General features: G+C 40.5%; 1 protein-coding gene across 1 annotated transcript in view; it reads right to left on the bottom strand.

Annotated features, from left to right (window-relative positions):
- LOC114883786 overlaps window positions 1-19791 on the bottom strand; it is a 46990-nt gene that overhangs the window by 17796 nt on the left and 9403 nt on the right. The window contains 3 exon segments of the mRNA XM_029201811.1: window positions 13795-13991; window positions 16488-16613; window positions 17061-17224. Coding sequence (XP_029057644.1) covers window positions 13795-13991; window positions 16488-16613; window positions 17061-17224 — 487 coding nt within the window.

The following is a 19791-nucleotide window of genomic DNA, read 5'->3' as shown; positions in this document are numbered from 1 at the left end:
TAGAACAGTTGGCACAGGGAGCAGAATGACTCAAGTGTTCAATGGAGGGGCCTACCTCTGGGCTGCTCTTGGCTTTCTAACTGATTTTACCACACAGCAAGTTCTGCCTAAGAAGGTACTGTTAGTTCCTGGTGCGTTTGCACTTTGGCTGCTGCCACTTTGTGCTGTGTCTACCATATGCTGTATTCCAACTTAAATTGTTATAGGATCTTGAAGCAGTAGTCCTTAAGGTCCTTCTCAGCTCCTTCTGTAGCTTAAAGGTGCTATAGTATAGGTCTGAAAGGACTATAATTCACTAGTTGGCACCTTAGCCAGGACAGATTCATCTCATCAGTCTCTTTTTGTCTGAGATCAACATACCTGCTTTTTAGACTGGTGACCTTAGGAGTGACTAGAATAACTAGTTAATATACAAGGCAGAGGCTACTCCCAAAAGTGAGTGAGGAGAGGCTTCCTCCAATAGACTGTGTTGGGATGCCAGTCTGATCAACTAAGCCAACAATGGTGGACTGCAGTTTTGTTTTGTATTCCATATTCATTGAGAAATAATTAACATATAACATTGAGTGAGTTTAAGGTATACAGTGTGATGATTTGCTACAGATACATAATTGCAAAATGATTACCACAGTAGGGTTAGTTAACTTTTCCATTCCTTCACACAGTTACTTTTGTGTGTGTGTGGTTAAGCCATTTAAGATCTACTCTCTTAGCAACTTTGAAGTATATAATACAGTATAGTTAACTGTAGTCACCATGCTGTATGTTAGATGCCCAGAACTTATTCATCTTATAACTGGAAGTTTCCACCATTTGATCAACATGTCCCCATTTCCCCCAATTCCTAGACCTTGGCAACTACCATCCTACTCTGTTTATGTGAGTTTCAGCTTTGTTACATTCCATGTATAAGTGATAGCACACAGTATTTGTCTTTCTGATTTATTTCACGTAGCATAATGCCCTCATGGTCAATCCATGTTGCTCAAAAGGCAAGATTTCATTCTTTTTCTTGGCTAAATAATATTCCATTGTGTGTATATCTATATATGTAGATATATTTGTCACATCTTCTTTAACCATTCTTCTGTTGATGGACACTAAGGTTGTTTCCATATCTTGTCTATTGTGAATAATGCTTCAGTGAATATGGGAGTGCAGATATTTCTTTGAGATAGTAATTTTATTCCATTTCCTTTGGCTATATACCCAGAAGTGGGATTCCTGGATCATATGGTAGTTCTCTTTTTAATTTTTTGAGCATACTGTTTTGCATAATGGCTGCACCAATTTACATTCCCACCAACAGTGTACAGGCATTCCTTTCCTCCACTTTTATCTTTTGTCTTTTTTATGATAGCCATTCTAATAGGTTTGAAGTGATATCTTATTGTGGTTTTGATTTGTGTTTCATTAATGATTGTTGATGTTGAGCATCTGTTCATACACCTGTTGGTCATTTATATGTGTTCTTCGGAAAACTGTCTATTTAGATCGTCTGTCCATTTTTTAATTGAATTGCTTGGATTTTTTGCTGTTGAGTTAAATGAATTTCTTATGTAGTTTGGATATTAACCCCTTATTAGTTTGTTTACAAATATTACTCTCAGTCCATGTGTTGTCTTTTCATTTTGTGAATTGTTTCTTTGCTGTACAGGTTTTTAGTTTGATGTAGTCCCATTTTTTAATTTTTGCTTTTGCTGTTTGTGCTTTTGATGTCATATCCAAAAAATCACTAAGACAAATGTCAAGGAGCTTCTACCCTATGTTCTCTTCTAGGAGTTTTACAGTTTCAGGTCTTATGTTTATGTCTTTAATCTATTTTAAGTTAATTTTTGTGAGTGGTGTAAATTAAGAGTCCAGCTTCATCTTCTACATGTGATATCCAGTTTTCCTAACACCATTATTTGAAGAGACTATCCTTTCCCCAGTAAGTATGCTTGGCTCCCTTGTCAAATAATAATTGACTGTACATGTGTGGGTTTATTTCTGGGCTGTCTACTCTGTTCCATTGTTTTATGTGTCTGTTTTTATGCCATACTCTTTTGATTACTATAACTTTGTAATAAGGTTTGAAAACAGGAAGTGTGGTAACTCCAGCTTTGTTTATTCTTTGTCAAGATTGCTTTGGTTTGTTGTGGTCTTTGTGGTTCCATTCGAATCTTAGGATTGTTTTTTCTATTTACGTGAAAAATGCCATTGGAATTTTGATAGGAATGACATTGAATCTGTAGATGGCCTTGGGTAGTGTGGATATTTTAACAATGTTAATTCTGATCCATGAACATGGGGTATCTTTCCATTTATTTGTGTCTTTGTCAAATTCTTTCATCAAGGTCTCATAGTTTGCAGTGTACAGATCTTTTGCCTCCTTGGTTAAATTTGTTCCTAAGTATTTAATTGTTTTGGATGCTATTATAAATAAGATTGTTTTCTTTATTTCTTTTTCAGATATTTGGTTGCTAGTGTATAGAAATGAAATTGATATCTGGATGTTGATTTTTGTATCCTGGAACTTCACTGAATTTTAAAAATTAGTGCTAACAGTTTTTGATGGAGTCTTCAGGATTTTCTATCTATGAGACCATAAATCTGAAAACAGTTTTACTCCTTTCTTTCTGATTTGCATGCCTTTTATTTCTTATTTTTGCCTAACTTCTCTGGTTGGGACTTCTGGTATCATGTTGAATATGTGTGGTGCCACTCTGGGTACCCTTGTCTTGTTTCCTTGTTTCTGATCTTGGAGGAAAAGCTTTCACCCTTTCACTCTTGAGTGTGATTTTAGCTATAGGATTGTTGAATATTACCTGTATTCTATAATCAATTTGTGAAGTTTTTTTTTTATCATGAAAGGATATTTTGTTTCATCAAATGCTTTCCCCATCTATTGCAGTGATTATATTTTTATCTTTCATTTTATTAGTGTGGTGTATCACATTTATTGATTTGCATACGTTGAACCATCCTTGCAGCACAGGGATAAATTCCACTTAATCATGGTGTATGATCCTTTTAATGTGCTGTTCAATTTTTTTCTATTGTTTTTCTGGTCTCTATTTCATTTGATTCTGCTCTGATTTTTGTTGTTTCCTTTCCTCTGCTAACTTTGGATGTAGCTTGTTCTTTTCTTTAAATTTTTTGATGTGTGAAGTTAGGTTATTTGAGATATTTATTTTTTCTTAACGTAGTCATATATTGTTACAAACTTCTGTTAGAACTGCTTTTGCTGCTTCCCATAAGTTTTAGTGTGTTGTGTTTCCATTTTCATTTGTTTTAAGATATTTCATTTCTGTTTTGATTTGTTCTTTGACCCACTGGTTGTTGAGGAGTGTGCTGTTTAATTTCCACATATTTCTGAGGTTTTCAGTTTTTCTCCTGTTAATTGATTTCTAGTTTCATACCATCATGGTTTGGAAAGTTGTTCGGTATCAATTCAGTCTTCTTAAACTTGCTGAGAATTGTTTTGTGAGCTAGCATATGATCTATCCTGGAGAATGTTCCTTGTGCACTGGAGAAGAATATGTATTCCACTGCTCTTGGATGGAATATTCTGCATATGTCTGTTAGGTCCATTTGGCCTAAAGTATAGTTTGAGTCCAGTGTTTCCTTATTGATTTTCTGTCTATATGGTCTGTTCATTGTTAAAAGTGGGATAGTAAAGTCTTCTACTATTATTGTATTGTTGTCTATTTCTGCCTTCTTCACTGTTAATATATTTGGGTGCTCCAATGTTGGGTGCATATGAATTTACAATTGTTATATTCTCTTGGTGAGTCAACCCCTTTATCATTATGTAATGATCTTCTTTGTCTCTTGTTACAGTGTTTGAGTTAAAGTCTCTTTGTCAAAGATGCAGACATAGAGGATGGACTTGAGGACATGGGGAGGGGGAACGGTAAGCTGGGAAGAAGTGAGAGAGTGGCATGGACATATATACACTACCAAATGTAAAATAGATAGCTAGTGGGAAGCAGGAACATAGCACAGAGAGATCAGCTCAGTGCTTTGTGTCCATCTAGAGGGGTGGGCTAAGGGAGGGTGGGAGGGAGATGCAAGAGGGAGGAGATCTGGAGATGTATGTATATGTATAGCTGATTCACTTTGTTATACAGCAGAAACTACCACACCATTATAAAGCAATTATACTCCAATAAAAATGTTAAAAAGTTAAATAAAGTTTGTCTGATATAACTATCCATGGTCTCATGTTGTTTGCATTTTCAGGAAATATTTTTTTCCCCTTCACTTTCAGTCTGTATGTGTCTTTGAACCTGAAGTGAGTTTTCTGTAGGGAGCATTTCGTTGGATCTTTTTTTAAAAAAATCCAGCTCCTCTGCCTTTTGACTGGAGAATTTAATCCATTTATATTTAAAATAACTGTTGATGGGTAAGGACTTACTAATGCCATCTTATTAATATTTTTCTGACTCTTGTAGTTCCATTGTTCTTTCTTCCTCTCTTGCTTTCTTTGTGAATTTATGCTTTTCTGTAATGTAAGCTTTGATTCTTTTCTCTTTAACTGTTATGTATCTATTGTAGGTTTTTGCTATGTGGTTACCGTGAACCTTACATAAAACATAGATGTAACAGTTTATTTTAAGTTGATGACAACTTAACTTCAATAGCATACAAAAATGCTACCCTTTTACTCCCCCACACCACATTTTATGTTTTTGATGGCAAAATTTACCTCTTTGTATATTGTATATTTTTACAAATTATTATTATTGTCATTTTTAATAATTTTATCCTTTAACCTTTATACTAAAGTGATTAACACAACACTGTATTACAGTATTACAATATTCTGAATTTGTCTATATACATACCTTTACCCAGAATGTTTTATATTTTCATACGTTCTCATGTTAGTAATTACCGTCATTTCCTTTGAGCTTGAAGAAATCCTTTCAGCATTTTTTGTGAGGCAGGTCTAGTGTAGAATAGCTCCCTCAGCTTTTGTTTGAGAACAAACATCTCTTCTTCATTTTTGAAAGATAGCTTTGCTGGGTAAACTTCTTTGGCAGTGTTTCTCTTTCTGCGCTTTGAATTTTTCATCCCACTCTCTCCTCGCTTGCAAGGTTTCCACTGAGTATCCACTGATAGACTTATTGGGGGTTCCTTTATTATGTGAGGGTTTGTTTTTCTCTTGACAGTTTTAAAAATTCTCTCTTTGTCTTTGATTTTACACAGTTTTTTAATAGTCTGTCTTTGAGAAGATCATTTTGGGTTGATATTTGGTGTTGACCTATTAGCTTCATGAACTTGTATGTCCAAATCTTCTCTCCCCAGATTGGGAAGTTATCAGCCATTCTTTCTTTCTTTTTTGGCTTAAAAGAGCAGAAATTTATTTTCTCACAGTTTTGGAGGCCAGAAGTCCAAAATCAAGGTGTTTGCAGGGCCATGATCTCTCCAGAGACTCTAGAAAAGATTCCTTTTCTTGCAATTTCCAACTTCAGCGAATGGCTGTTGGCATTCCTTGGCTTGTGGCTGCTCACTCCAATCTCTGCCTCCATTTTCACATGGTCTTTCTCCTCCTTTCTGTCAGTGTCTTCTCCTCTTATTATAAGGACACTTGTCATTAGATTTCGGGCCCACCTGGATAATCTAGAATGATTGCAAATAAGTTTTTGATATAATTACATATGCAAAGACCCTTTTCCAAAATAATGTCACACTAACAGGTTCCAGGGATTAGAACATGGACATATTCAGTGGGGGCACCATTTAATTCATTATACCCAATGTGAGGTGCCCTTCCAAGTGGCAGGGAAGCATTTGTCACCGACACATTGAACTTTCCTACAGGTGCCCACATCCTATTCTCAAACTTGCCAAGTACCCAGATGGGTTTCTGTGATGCCTGCAAACCCAGACAGGATGCAGAGTGGGACCCAGACACAGCTTTGTTTCATGTTAGCTTTCAGTGATGTCTCTTTTTTTCTTTCTTTTTTTTTTAAACTTTCTTTCTTTTTTTTTCTTTTTTTTTTGTGTGTGTGGTACGTGGGCCTCTCACTGTTGTGGCCTCTCCCGTTGTGGAGCACAGGCTCCGGACATGCAGGCTCAGCAGCCATGGCTCATGGGCCCAGCCGCTCCGCAGCATGTGGGACCTTCCCGGACCAGGGCACGAACCCGTGTCCCCTGCATCGGCAGGCGGACTCTCAACCACTGCGCCACCAGAGAAGCCCTAACCTTTCTTTTTTATTGAGTTAAAATATATCTAACATAAAGTTTACCATATTAATAATTTGTAAGCATTCAGTTCAGTGGTACTAAATACATTCACATTGTTGTGCAGCCATCTCCACCATCCATCCTTATAACTCTTTTCATTGTAAATCTGAAACTGTATACCTATTAAACAACTCAACTTCTCCATTCCCCCAGCCTCTGGCAACCACCATTATATGTTCTGTCTTTTTGATTTTGACTACTGTAAATGCCTCATATCACTGGACTTATACAGTTTTTGTCTTTTTGTTCCTGGTTTATTTCACTTAACATAATGTATTCAAGGTTTGACTATGTTGTAGCATATTGCAGAATTTCCTTCCTAAAAATGAAGTTTTTAGAATAAAACAATGAAATATTCCATTGTAAGTATATACCACATCTTGCTTATTCATTCATCATTTGATGGGCACTTGAGTTACATCCATGTTTTAAATAATATGAATAATGCTGCTAGGAATGTGAGTGTACAAATATCTCTTCAAGACCCTACTTTGTTTTTGGTATATATCCAGAAGTGGAATTTCTAGGTAATATGGTAATTCTACTTTTAATTTATTAAGGAACCTCCATACTTTTTTCCATTGTAGCTGTACCATTTTAAATTCCCACTGACAGTGCACAAGCATGCCAAATTCACCACATCATTGTCAGTACTAACTGTTTTCTAAGAAGTCATTACCAAATCAAATATCATGAAGCTTTTGTCTTGTGTTTTCTTCTAAGAGTTTTGTTGTTTTAGGTCTTATATTTATGTCATTGATCCATTTTGAGTCAATTCTGTATATGGTGTAAGGTAAGGATCAAATGTCATTCTTTTCTATGCAGATATCCATTTTCGACAGCACCATTTGTTGGAAAGACTACCCTTTAGAGTTGAGGAAGATGGCGGAAGAGTAAGACAGAGATCACCTTCCTCCTCACAGATACATCGGAAATACATCTACACGTAGAACTGCTCCTATAGAACACCCACTGAATGCTGACCTCAGCAGAAGACCTCAGACCTCCCAAAAGGCAAGAAACTCCCCACGTACTTGGGTAGGGCAAAAGAAAAAACAGACACCAAAGAATAGGGATGGGACCTGCACCAGTGGGAGGGAGCTGTGAAGGAGGAAAGGTTTCCATACACTAGGCAGCCCCTTCGCGGGTGGAGACTGCAGGTGGCAAGGGGGGAAGCTTCAGAGCTGCGGAGGAGAGCACAGCAACAGGGATGCGGAGGGCAAAGTAGAGAGATTTCTGCACAGAGGATCGGTGTCGACCAGCAGTCACCAGCCCGAGACACTTGTCTGCTTACCCACCGGGGCGGGCGGGGGCTAGGAGCTGAGGCTCCGGCTTCAGCCGGATCGCAGGGAGAGGACTGGGGTTGGCAGCGTGAACACAGCCTGAAGGGGTAAGTGCACCACGGCTAGCAGGGAGGGAGTCTGGGAAAAAGTCTGCACCTGCCGAAGAGGCAAGAGACTTTCTCTTCCCTCTTTGTTTCCTGGTGCTCGAGGAGAGGTAATTAAGAGAGCTGCTTAAAGGAGCTCCAGAGATGGGCACGAGCCGCGGTAACAGCGCGGACACCCGCGGTAACAGCGCGGACACCCGCGGTAACAGCGCGGACCCCAGAAACAGGCAGGAGATGCTAAGGCTGCTGCTGCCACCAAGAAGCCTGTGTGCAAGCACAGGTCACTATCCACACCTCCCCTCCCGCGAGCCTGTGCAGCCTGCCACTGCCAGGGTCCTGTGATCCAGGGACAACTTCCCCGGGAGAGCGCACGGCGTGCCTCAGGCTGCTGCAACGTCACATTGGCCTCTGCCGCTGCAGGCTCGCCCAGCATCCGTACCCCTCCCACCCCCGGCCTGAGTGAGCCAGAGCCCCCGAATCAGCTGTTCAACCCTGTCCTGTCGGAGCGAAGAACAGATGCCCTCAGGCCACCTACATGCAGAGGTGGGGCCAAATCAAAAGCTGAACCCCGGGAGCTGTGCGAACAAAGAAGAGGAAGAGAAATCCCTCCCAGCAGCCTCAGGAGCAGCAGATTAAATCTCCACAGTCAACTTGATGTACCCTGCATCTGTGGAATACCTGAATAGACAACAAATCATCCCAAATTGAGGAGGTGGAGTTTGGGAGCAAGATAGATTATTTTTTCCCCTTTTCCTTTTTGTGAGTGTGTATGTGTATGCTTCTGTGTAAGATTTTGTCTGTATGGCTTTGCATTCACCATTTGCCCTAGGGTTCTGTCAGTCCGTTTTCTTTTTATTTTTCAAAAATTTTTTTTCTTAATAATTATTTTTTATTTTAATAACTTTATTTTATCCTCTTTCTTTCTTTCTTTCTATTTTTTCTCCCTTCTATTCTGAGCCATGTGGATGAAAGGCTCTTGGTGCTCCTGTGCCTCTGAGGTGGGAGAGCCAACTTCAGCTGATTTCAGGTCCACAAGAGACCTCCCAGCTCCACGTAATGTCAAACGGCGAAAATCTCCCAGAGATCTCCACCTCAACACAAACACCCAGCTTCACTCAATGACCAGCAAGCTACAGTGCTGGACACCCTATGCCAAACAACTACCAAGACAGTAAGACAACCCTGCCCTAGCAGAGACGCTGCTTAAAATCATAATAAGGCCACAGACACCCCAAAACACACCACCAGATGTGGACCTGCCCACCAGAAAGATAAGATCCAGCCTTATCCACCAGAACACAGGCACTAATCCCCTCCACCAGGAAGCCTACACAACCCACTGAACCAACCTTAGCCACTGGGGACAGACACCTAAAACAACAGGAACTACGAACCTGCAGCCTGCAAAAAGGAGACCCCAAACACAGTAAGGTAAGCAAAATGAGAAGACAGAAAAACACACAGCAGATGAAGGAGCAAGGTAAAAACCCACCAGACCTATCAAATGAAGAGGAAATAGGCAGTCTACCTGAAAAAACATTCAGAATAATGATAGTAAAGGTGACCCAAAATCTTAGAAATAGAATAGAGAAAATGCAAGAAACATTTAACAAGGACCTAGAAGAACTAAAGAGGAAACAAGCAACAATGAACAACACAATAAATGAAATTAAAAATACTTTAGAAGGGATCAATAGCAGAATAACTGAGGCAGAAGAATGGATAAGTGACCTGGAAGATAAAGTAGTGGAAATAACTAGTGCAGAGCAGAATAAAGAAAAAAGAATGAAAAGAACTGAGGACAGTCTCAGAGACCTCTGCGAAAACATTAAATGCACCAACATTCGAATTATAGGGGTCGCAGAAGAAGAAGAGGAAAAGAAAGGGACTGAGAAAATATTTGAAGAGATTATAGTTGAAAACTTCCTTAATATGGGAAAGGAAATAGTTAATCAAGTCCAGGAAGCACAGAGAGTCCCATACAGGATAAATCCAAGGAGAAACATGCCAAGACACATATTAATCAAACTATCAAAAATTAAATACAAAGAAAACATATTAAAAGCAGCAAAGGAAAAGCAACAAATAACACACAAGGGAATCCCCATAAGGTTAACAGCTGATCTTTCAGCAGAAACTCTGCAAGCCAGAAGGGAGTGGCAGGACATATTTAAAGTGATGAAGGAGAAAAACCTGCAACCAAGATTACTCTACCCAGCAAGGATCTCATTCAGATTTGATGGAGAAATTAAGACCTTTACAGACAAGCAAAAGCTGAGAGAGTTCAGCACCACCAAAACAGCTTTACAACAAATACTAAAGGAACTTCTCTAGGCAAGAAACACAAGAGAAGGAAAAGACCCACAATAACAAACCCAAAACAATTAAGAAAATGGGAATAGGAACATACATATCGATAATTACCTTAAATGTAAATGGATTAAATGCTCCCACCAACAGACACAGAGTGGCTGAATGGATACAAAAACAAGACCCATATATATGCCGTCTACAAGAGACCCACTTCAGACCTAGGGACACATACAGACTTAAAGTGAGGGGATGGCAAAAGATATTCCATGCAAATGGAAATCAAAAGAAAGCTGGAGTAGCAATTCTCATATCAGACGAAATAGACTTTAAAATAAAGATTATTAGAAGAGACAAAGAAGGACACTCCATAATGATCAAGGGATCGATCCAAGAAGAAGATATAACAATTGTAAATATTTCTGCACCCAACATAGGAGCATCTCAATACATAAGGCAAATACTAAGAGCCATAAAAGGGGAAATCGACAGTAACACAATCATAGTAGGGGACTTTAACACCCCACTTTCACCCATGGACAGATCATCCAAAATGAAAATAAATAAGGAAACACAAGCTTTAAATGATACATTAAACAAGATGGACTTAATTGATATTTATAGGACACTCCATCCAAAAACAACAGAATACGCATTTTTCTCAAGTGCTCATGGAACATCCTCCAGGATAGATCATATCTTGGGTCACAAATCAAGCCTTGGTAAATTTAAGAAAATTGAAATTGTATCAAGTATCTTTTCTGACTACAACACTATGAGACTAGATATCAATTACAGGTAAAGATCTGTAAAAAATACAAACACATGGAGGCTAAACAATACACTACTTAATAACCAAGTGATCACTGAAGAAATCAAAGAGGAAATCAAAAAATACCTAGAAACAAATGACAATGGAGACACGACGACCCAAAACCTATGGGATGCGGCAAAAGCAGTTCTAAGTGGGAAGTTTATAGCAATACAATCCTACCTTAAGAAACAGGAAACATCTCAAATAAACAACCTAACCTTGCACCTAAAGCAGTTAGAGAACAAAGAACAAAACATCCCCAAAGTTAGCAGAAGGGAAGAAATCATAAAGATCAGATCACAAATAAATGAAAAAGAAATGAAGGAAACAATAGCAAAGATCAATAAAACTAAAAGCTGGTTCTTTGAGCAGATAAACAAAATAGATAAACCATTAGCCAGACTCATCACAAAAAAAAGGGAGAAGACTCAAATCAATAGAATTAGAAATGAAAAAGGAGAAGTAACAACTGACACTGCAGAAATACAAAGGATCGTGAGAGATTACTACAAGCAACTTTATGCCAATAAAATGGACAACCTGGAAGAAAGGAACTAATTCTTAGAAATGCACAACCTGCCAAGACTGAACCAGGAAGAAATAGAAAATATGAACAGACCAATCACAAGCACTGAAATTGAAACTGTGATTTAAAATCTTCCAACAAACAAAAGCCCAGGGCCAGATGGCTTCACAGGCAAATTCTGTCAAACATTTAGAGAAGAGCTAACACCTATCCTTCTCAAACTCTTCCAAAATATAGCAGAGGGAGGAACACTCCCAAACTCATTCTAAGAGGCCACCATCACCCTGATACCAAAACCAGTCAAAGATGTCACAAAGAAAGAAAACTACAGGCCAATATCACTGATGAACATAGATGCAAAAGTCCTCAACAAAATACTAGCAAACAGAATCCAACAGCACATTAAAAGGATCATACACCATGATCAAGTGGGGTTTATTCCAGGAATGCAAGGATTCTTCAACATACGCAAATCAATCAACGTGATACACCATATTAACCAATTGAAGGAGAAAAACCTTATGATCATCTCAATAGATGCAGAGAAAGCTTTCGACAAAATTCAACACCCCAAAATAAAAAAATTCAACACCCATTTATGATAAAAACCCTGCAGAATGTAGGCATAGAGGGAACTTTCCTCAACATGATAAAGGCCATATATGACAAACCCACAGCCAACATTGTCCTCAATGGTGAAAAACTGAAAGCATTTCCACTAAGATCAGGAACAAGACAAGGTTGCCCACTCTCAGCACTATTACTCAACATAGTTTTGGAAGTTTTTGCCACAGCAATCAGAAAAGAAAAAGAAATAAAAGGAATCCAAATCAGAAGAGAAGAAGTAAAGCTGTCACTGTTTGCAGATGACATGATAGTATACATAGAGAATCCCAAAGATGCTACCAGAAAACTGCTAGAGCTAATCAATGAATTTGGTAAAGTAGCAGGATACATACTCTCTTGATTAATGTAGCTTTGTAGTATAGTCTGAAGTCAGGGAGTCTGATTCCTCCAGCTCCATTTTTCTTTCTAAAGATTGCTTTGGCTATTCGGGGTCTTTTGTGTTTCCATATAATTAAAAAATTTTTTGCTCTAGTTCTGTGAAAAATGCCAATGGTAGTTTGATAGGGATTGCACTGAATCTGTAGATTGCCTTGGGTAGTTCATATCATCTTACCTCATGTGCCTACTTATCTCTAAGTGAGTCCTGCACACTGTATTTGAAAAGAGAGGCCTTGGGAGTTGTTAACCTTCTCCAGAAAGGATTTTCATTTACTCCCACCCAGTAACTGGGCAGCCAGTGCAGGGACTGTTTACTTTCAGACCACCCTCACTCTTAGGTTGCAACTTGATAACCCACCCCAATGTAAGAGGATTCACAGGGCTCCATTCCTTGGTGGCCCTGCAGTCCAACTTTTGTCTACTTGGCTATTAAAGCTCTGCTCAGCCCCTTAGCTTTGTAGTAAACATCTCCAGGACAAAAGCAGCCCCATTTTTAGGCTCAGCACTTTGATTTCTGCCATCTTCTGAATCTTGGCCTAGAAACCGTTTGCTCTTTTTAGCTCTCTTACTTGATATATTTTCTAATTTTTCTAATTGTCCTTCACTGACAAGTATGTGTGAATCATGTGCTCTTCCATTCCCAAGAGAGAACCTTAGTGGATTCCTCTTCATCTATACAATATATTCTCAGATTGCTCTGGAGATGTTAATTACACTTATTCCAAAGTCTTCTTTAAACAACTAGAGTTGTTTATGTGAAATCTGTTTCATCAGGTTTTACCTTTTTGTTTACGAGCTTAGTTCTTTTACAGAATTAGTTCTGTTTACATATGAAACTGTTCCCGGATGTCTGCTCATCTTGATATTTGCGATGCCAGTTTGCCCATGCTTTCAAAGACCTCCTTCCCTCCAGGAGGAGGATACTGCCCCCAGGTGAGAGCCACTTCCTCAATCTGCCAGCTAACACCCACTTTTGCCATTTCTCTCTGGCCAAATGCTCCCTCCCAATGCCCAAGAATCACCTCTAAAACAAATGTCCTGGCAACAGAAGGCCTTCATCATCTGGAGCAAATGCTTGCATTCTGTCGAATATGCCTCAGTTTTCCTTTCAGTTGGGCCCTTGTGGAGACTTGAAAAGGGGGAAAGAAGGGTGAGAATGCAGTAGTGAGAAGGAACTGCAAGGAGAAGAAAGACTATGAGTAGGACCAGGAGACAGGAAAGCAGGGGCCCGTGGACAAGAAAACACAGGCAGCCCACAGGGCTGGACCTCTGAGAGGGTGAGAGGCTGCAGAGATGGGGCCAGGGAACAGGCTGTGGCACACTAGAGCCAAAGGGGGATGAGGAGTCTGCCCTCCATGTGGCAGGCAAGGAGGAGCTTGGGGGACTGAGCAGAATTACTTGGTCACTTGGTCTGCCATGTGGAGGGCCTGGCTTGAAGTGCCACCTGGCACAGCGGTCTGGTGCCAGGTCCACAGACCCTGGGAAACAGCAGAGGTTCCTGAGAGCTGGGTCACTCACCAGCAGGCGGGGGCCTTCCGGAAAGTCACAGGCCTCCAATGAAGACGAGTATGTAGGCAGGCAGGAGGCTTGCTTACACCCGTTCTCTGCTTTCCATACTTTGATCAGTCCCCGCTCATCCACGGTGACAGCCAGTTGCAGCCGAGGGTAAGTCACCAAATTCACCAGAGCTGCAGGCTGTAGAGGGCTCGACAGAGCTCCGTGCCCTAGGCAACAACAAAATTAACGTAACAACTCACATAGGGCCCATTTATTTCCTAAATGCTTATTATTTTCATTCATTTGACCATCACCCAGTGCACACAGGGGATGTGCAGGTGTAAAGGATGTGATCCCCATCCTCACAGGCTGCACAGCATGGTAGGGAACACAACACAGGAGCAATGTTCTACCACAGAGGAGACAGGTGTGTCCTGGAGTAGAGCAGTGGCTGAGCATGGGTGTTGAGACTGCCTGGGGTTGGTGCCATTGCAGGGGGACTGAGGGTGGGGTCCTTCATGTGCACTGGGCACAGGATGTCTGAAGCACTCCCAGTGGTTACCTATGGCTCAACTAAAGAAGGCTGGGCAGGGAGGCAGGACCCAACACTACCCACCCTGCCCAGGATCTGGGCTGTGCTTGGGACCCAGGCTGTGCTGGGGACCTGGGCTGTACTCAGGACCTGGGCTGTGCAGGGCTGCATAAAGAGAATTTCCACGTGGAGCATCTCACTTGGTCCCCAAGGAACCCAGGTTTACAGATAAGCTAATTCAGCCTTGTAGTTGTAAACAGTTTTTGTTGCATATCTACAACTGCCCTGCTCAGAACATGCCCTTCCCAGTGGTGTGCCCAGCAGTGCCACCGCGGGCCAGGCCTGGCGAAGGCCCATGCCCTGTCACGGCCATTAGCACAGAGGAAAGTGACTGGTCCGAGATGGGCTGATTCCCAGACACATGGTCTCTCCCACGATTCTGAAAGCTAGAACAGCGAGGTAAGAGCCCGGGTCCAGCAGGCCCACAGCACATTAGGACAGGGCATCAGAGAACCAATCCTCTAATTGCTGTTTCTGAGTTTCTCAGAGTTGCCACATGGGGTTTATTTCCAATTTGGAGTTATTATGGTTCTTTTTCTATCAGGTGTTATCACGTTAGCATGATCTTTTTCCAATCATGATATCCCAGTATTCTTCCATTCTTTTCTTTCTTCCCCCTCACATCAGCAAATCAACAGTTGATTTCTGTTGCTTAAACAGCTAACAAGACTATTACTAGTAGGGACTCAGCACCGGTGACTGGCTCATGTCAAGTAGGTCTCGGAGAATACACATTATTCGCCAGTGGCTAGTAGTATGGAAGTGGGTAAAGAAGCAGTGAAACTCCCCTTCCCATTTCAGAATAGGAAGTAGCAACCAGGGAAACAGAGTTCAGAAACAGGCTACATACTGCATGACTCCAACAAAATGATTGAGCTTTTTAAAAATAAAATAAGATTGGAGATGTGTTCACAAAGAGGATTAAGATTGGGAAGCCAGGCAGAATAGGTGCCGAGGGGTCTAGCCCTGTCTAACAGTCCCACACTGTGACCAATGGACCACACTAGAGTTCAACAAACCATGGCCTGCAGCCAAACCCAGCCCACTGACCATTTTTGTATTTTCGTTAAAAAAAAAAAATCAAAGAATATTTCATGACACATGAAAAAAACAAGAAACTCACATGTGAGTGTCCATAAGTACAGTTTTATTGGAACACAGCCACTCCCTTTTTGTTTACTTGTATACAGCTGCTTCTGCATTTCAGCCACATAGTTAAGTAGTTGCAACAGGACCACGTGGTCTGCAAAGCCTGAAATATTTGCTCTCTGGCCCTTTACAGAAAAGGTCTGCCACCCCAGCACCAAAGCTCTTTATGTTCAAGTCAAGACCTTTTTGTTTTGGCAACTATGGAACCTCCCAGCCTTCAGGTCTTCTTCCTGCCCGAGAGCCCCTCATCTAAGCCTGTGTGGTCTCATGTCCACAGCATAAGGTGGGTCAGGGCAACCCAACTGCAATGAAACAGAAACCAGCCACCTGCACCCATCAGTCACCAGAAACCTTCACTCGAAATTATAATGTCAAACATCACAATGTATATGAGGAAAATAAAGCACGTGGAAGAGAAAAAAAACATAAACAAATGAAAAAACTGACCATGGAGGAAAGACATATGAGGCAAATAACTGTATCCTTTAAACAACAAAAAAGAGCAATCAGAGAATATGAAAATGGATAGGAAAGCTTTTAACAATTAGTACCAACCAAGTTATCGAGGTTTTAACACTTAAGTTTGCAAGTGGGGTGAGTAAAAGCTGCATTATCTGGGCAAAACCACCCAGAGGCTGGCATTGGCTCCAATGTGGACAGCACAGAACTGGGCATGGCAGCTGTCAATCCCCTTGCATAAACAGCCTCCATCAGGCACTGCAAAAATGCCCATCTCCCTGAGGCAGGACAGCAGAAAGTCAAGGGCATTTGCGATCAATCAGACTCAAGTCTGAAGTGTGACCTGGCACAGCGACTGAGCCTCCTGCAGCTCAGATTTCTCATCTGTACAATAGGGCTCCCACTCCTCACCTCACAAGTTGGCTGTGATGGTAAAGAATAAAGGCAAAGGGCCTTGCTAAGACTGAGGACATAGCAGGATCTGGTCACTTCTCATCCTGGCTCCCTCCTGGACAGCTCACCTCTTGCAGATCCCAGGCACACACGGTGCCATCTGACGACACGGCGCACACCATGGACTTCTCCCGCCCATCAAACCAGTACTCTTTGGTTGAGATGTAGGCCAGCTCATCTATCTGTCCTGAAAGAGAACACAGACTTGCCTTAAGCACAAACATGGATGCCTGGGATGTGAACATTCAACTTAGTGAAGGGGAGGCAGGCAAGTCATTCCTTTTCTCTCTCAGGAGCATGACAGGTGCTGATTCTGGGGACAGTGGTGGACAGAAAGAGCTGGGACTTCAGACTTACAATTTGGGTATCATGCCTAGGACTGCCTACCACCCACCAGCCATGTTACTGTGAACAACAGTTACAACATCCTTATCTCTTAGTTTCTGTTTCTTTCTACTCTGAAATAGATGTAATGATCTCTGTTAGGATCAAATGATAACAGAGGTATAGAACATAGCAGAGTATGTCCTCATTGTGTGGCATTTTCCAACTAATTTGCTGAAAAACCAAATCCCTGGAGATCTGACCAGGGAAAGAATGGGAATGCACAGTTACCACCTTCCCCACCCTATACCTTTGTGCCCAGCAATGGCTTTGCAGATAAAGTCCTTCTCTGGCCACCCAGATTCCATTTGGAACTCCAGCTCGGATCAGCAGAGATAGTACTGTTTCCATGTCTGTGTGCCCAGGGTCATCTGGGAGGCTTTACAGGAGGACCAGCGTCTCAGACACAGCTGCCTGAAACAAAGACCCCACAGTCCCAGGCAGAACAGGAGTCATTAGAAGGTGTTTTGGCATCAGTAGGCCTAGCTTTGATTCCCAGCTTCACCATCTACTAGCTTGGACAACTCACTTTGCCTATGTAGGCCTCAGTTTCCTCCACCGTTAAATGGGGATAATGATATGACACTGAATTAGTGCTCACCACATGTCAGGAATAGGTGCTTTTTGTGTTTCCAGTCAATCTATATAACAACCCCATGAAGTAGGTCCTCATCTCCATTTTAGATATGAGAGAGGGGTTAAACAACTAACCTAGGGTCATGCAGCCTTGGTCATGCAACTGGAACTCAAGAGTCTGCATTTTTTTGAAGCCTCCAACTATTGTTGAACTTCAATTTTGTCAGCCCTTCATGCATTTTGTTGCTTTGTTATTAGGTCCATATACATTTATAATTTTTTAGATCTTCTTGATGGATTGATCTGTTTATTATTATAAAATATCCTTCTTTGTCCCTAGTAACACTTTTTGTCTTAAAGTCTATTTTGTCTGTTATTAGCATAGTCATTCTAGCTCTCTCTTGGTTGATGTTTGCATGGTATATGTTTCCATTCTATTATTTTCAACCTGTATCTTTGAATCTAAAATGTGTCTATTGTAAAGAGCATATACTTGGATATTTTTAATCCCTTCTGCCAATCTCTGCCTTTTCATTGGAGTGTTTAATCCATATATATTTAATACAACTGATAAGATAGGATTTACATATGTCATTTTGCTTATTTCTATGCATTTTTCCTTCTATTCCTCTGGTTCTTTTGTATTAAGTATTTTCTTGTGTCCTATTCCCTTGTCATTTCTTCAACTGTATATTCTTTTAATTCTTAGTGGTTGCCTTGGGGATTACCGGATAAAATCTTAATTTATGACAATCTAGTTTTGATTAATATCAAGTTAATAGTATCAAAAAACTTAGCTCCTGTGTAGCTCCATTTTATGCCCCTCTCATTCATGCTGTTATTGTCATACAAATTACTTCTTCATACGTTATGTACCCAATGGAGAGTCACAATTATTGTTTTATGCAGTTGTCCTTTAAATCACGTAGGAAAAAAGGAGTTACAAACAATTCATTTATTTTGCCTTTTATATACACCCATGTAGTTACTTTACTGGTGCTACTTCTTCACGTGGATTCAAGTTCCTGTCTAATGTCCTTTCATATCAATCTGAAAGACTCTCTTTAGTATTTTTTGTAGGGTACATCTACTAGCAACAAATTCTTAGAGCTTTTGTTAATCTGGGAATGTCTTAATTTTCTCCTTCATTTTGCTAGATATAGAATTCTTGATGACAATCTTTTTCTTCCCACACCTTCAATACATCAGCCCACTCCTTTTTGGGCTCCATGGTTTTTTATGAGAAATCAACCATTAATCTCATTGGGGTTGTCCTGTACATGATGAGTTGCTTCTCTCTTGATGCTTTCAAGATTCTGTCTTTGGCTTTCAAGTTGGATTATAAAGTGTCTCGAAATGGAACTCCTTTGACTTTATCCTACTTGCAGCTCACTGAGCTTCTGGATGTGCAAATTAACATTTTTCATCAAATTTGGGAAGTTTTCAGCCATATCTTTAAATACTTTCTACTTTCTTTCTCCTCTCATCTGGAACTCCCTATTATTTGTTGCTTGCATGCTTGATGGTATCCCACAGGTCTCTTAGGCACTATTCATTTTTCTTCATCTTTAGCTTCATTGCGTTCCTCAGACTGGATAATCTCAACTGACCTATATTCCAGTTTACTGATTCTTTCTTCTGCCTGCTCAAATCTGCTCTTGAATTTTTAATTTGATATTGTACTTTCCTACTCCATAATTTCTGTTTAGTTTTTATAATTTCTCTTTATTAATATTCTCTATTAATGAGACACTGTTCTCATACTTCCCTTTAGTTCTTTTCACATGGTTTCCTCTAGTTCTTTGCACATACTGAAATAGTTGATTTAAAGTCTTTGTCTAGTAAGTCTGATGCCTGGGCTTCCTTGGGGACAGTCTCTATTGTTTGCTTTGTTTCCTGCATATTAGCCACACTTTATATCTTTGCATGACTTATAACTTCTGTTGAAAACTGAACATTTTAAATAACATAATGTAGAACTCTGGAAATCTGATTCCACCCCACCCCTGTTTTATTGTAGCTGTTATTATTTTTTGTTTGTTTAGTGGAGTAACTCTGAAAAGTTTCTGAACTCTGAAAGTCTGTATTCTTTGTTATGTAGGGCCACTTATGTCTCTGTTCAGTTAAATTAATGTGCAGTAATGAGAGAACAAAGATTTCATAAATTTCTGGAACCACTAAATTTCCTAGTCATTGCCAAACGCTCTATGTGCAGGTTGGGGCATGTGTTCAACACTCAGCCAGGCAGTTGACTTCTCTGTCTCAGTCTTCACTTCCTGCTTCCACGGAACCTCAAGGTTAACCAGGGGTAAAAGTTTAGAGCCCTTTTATATCTTCCCTGAGTTAGCACACAGTCCTGCATAAGCACTTGGCCTTCTAGATTCCTAGGAATGTGTTGGAGCTTT

Source organism: Monodon monoceros, unplaced genomic scaffold (assembly GCF_005190385.1).
Source record: "Monodon monoceros isolate NGI ecotype Baffin Bay Population unplaced genomic scaffold, NGI_Narwhal_1 Super_Scaffold_5, whole genome shotgun sequence".
Lineage (NCBI taxonomy): Eukaryota > Metazoa > Chordata > Mammalia > Artiodactyla > Monodontidae > Monodon > Monodon monoceros.
The sequence above is the reverse complement of the archived record's forward strand: the minus strand, read 5'-3'. Positions and strand labels throughout refer to the sequence as shown.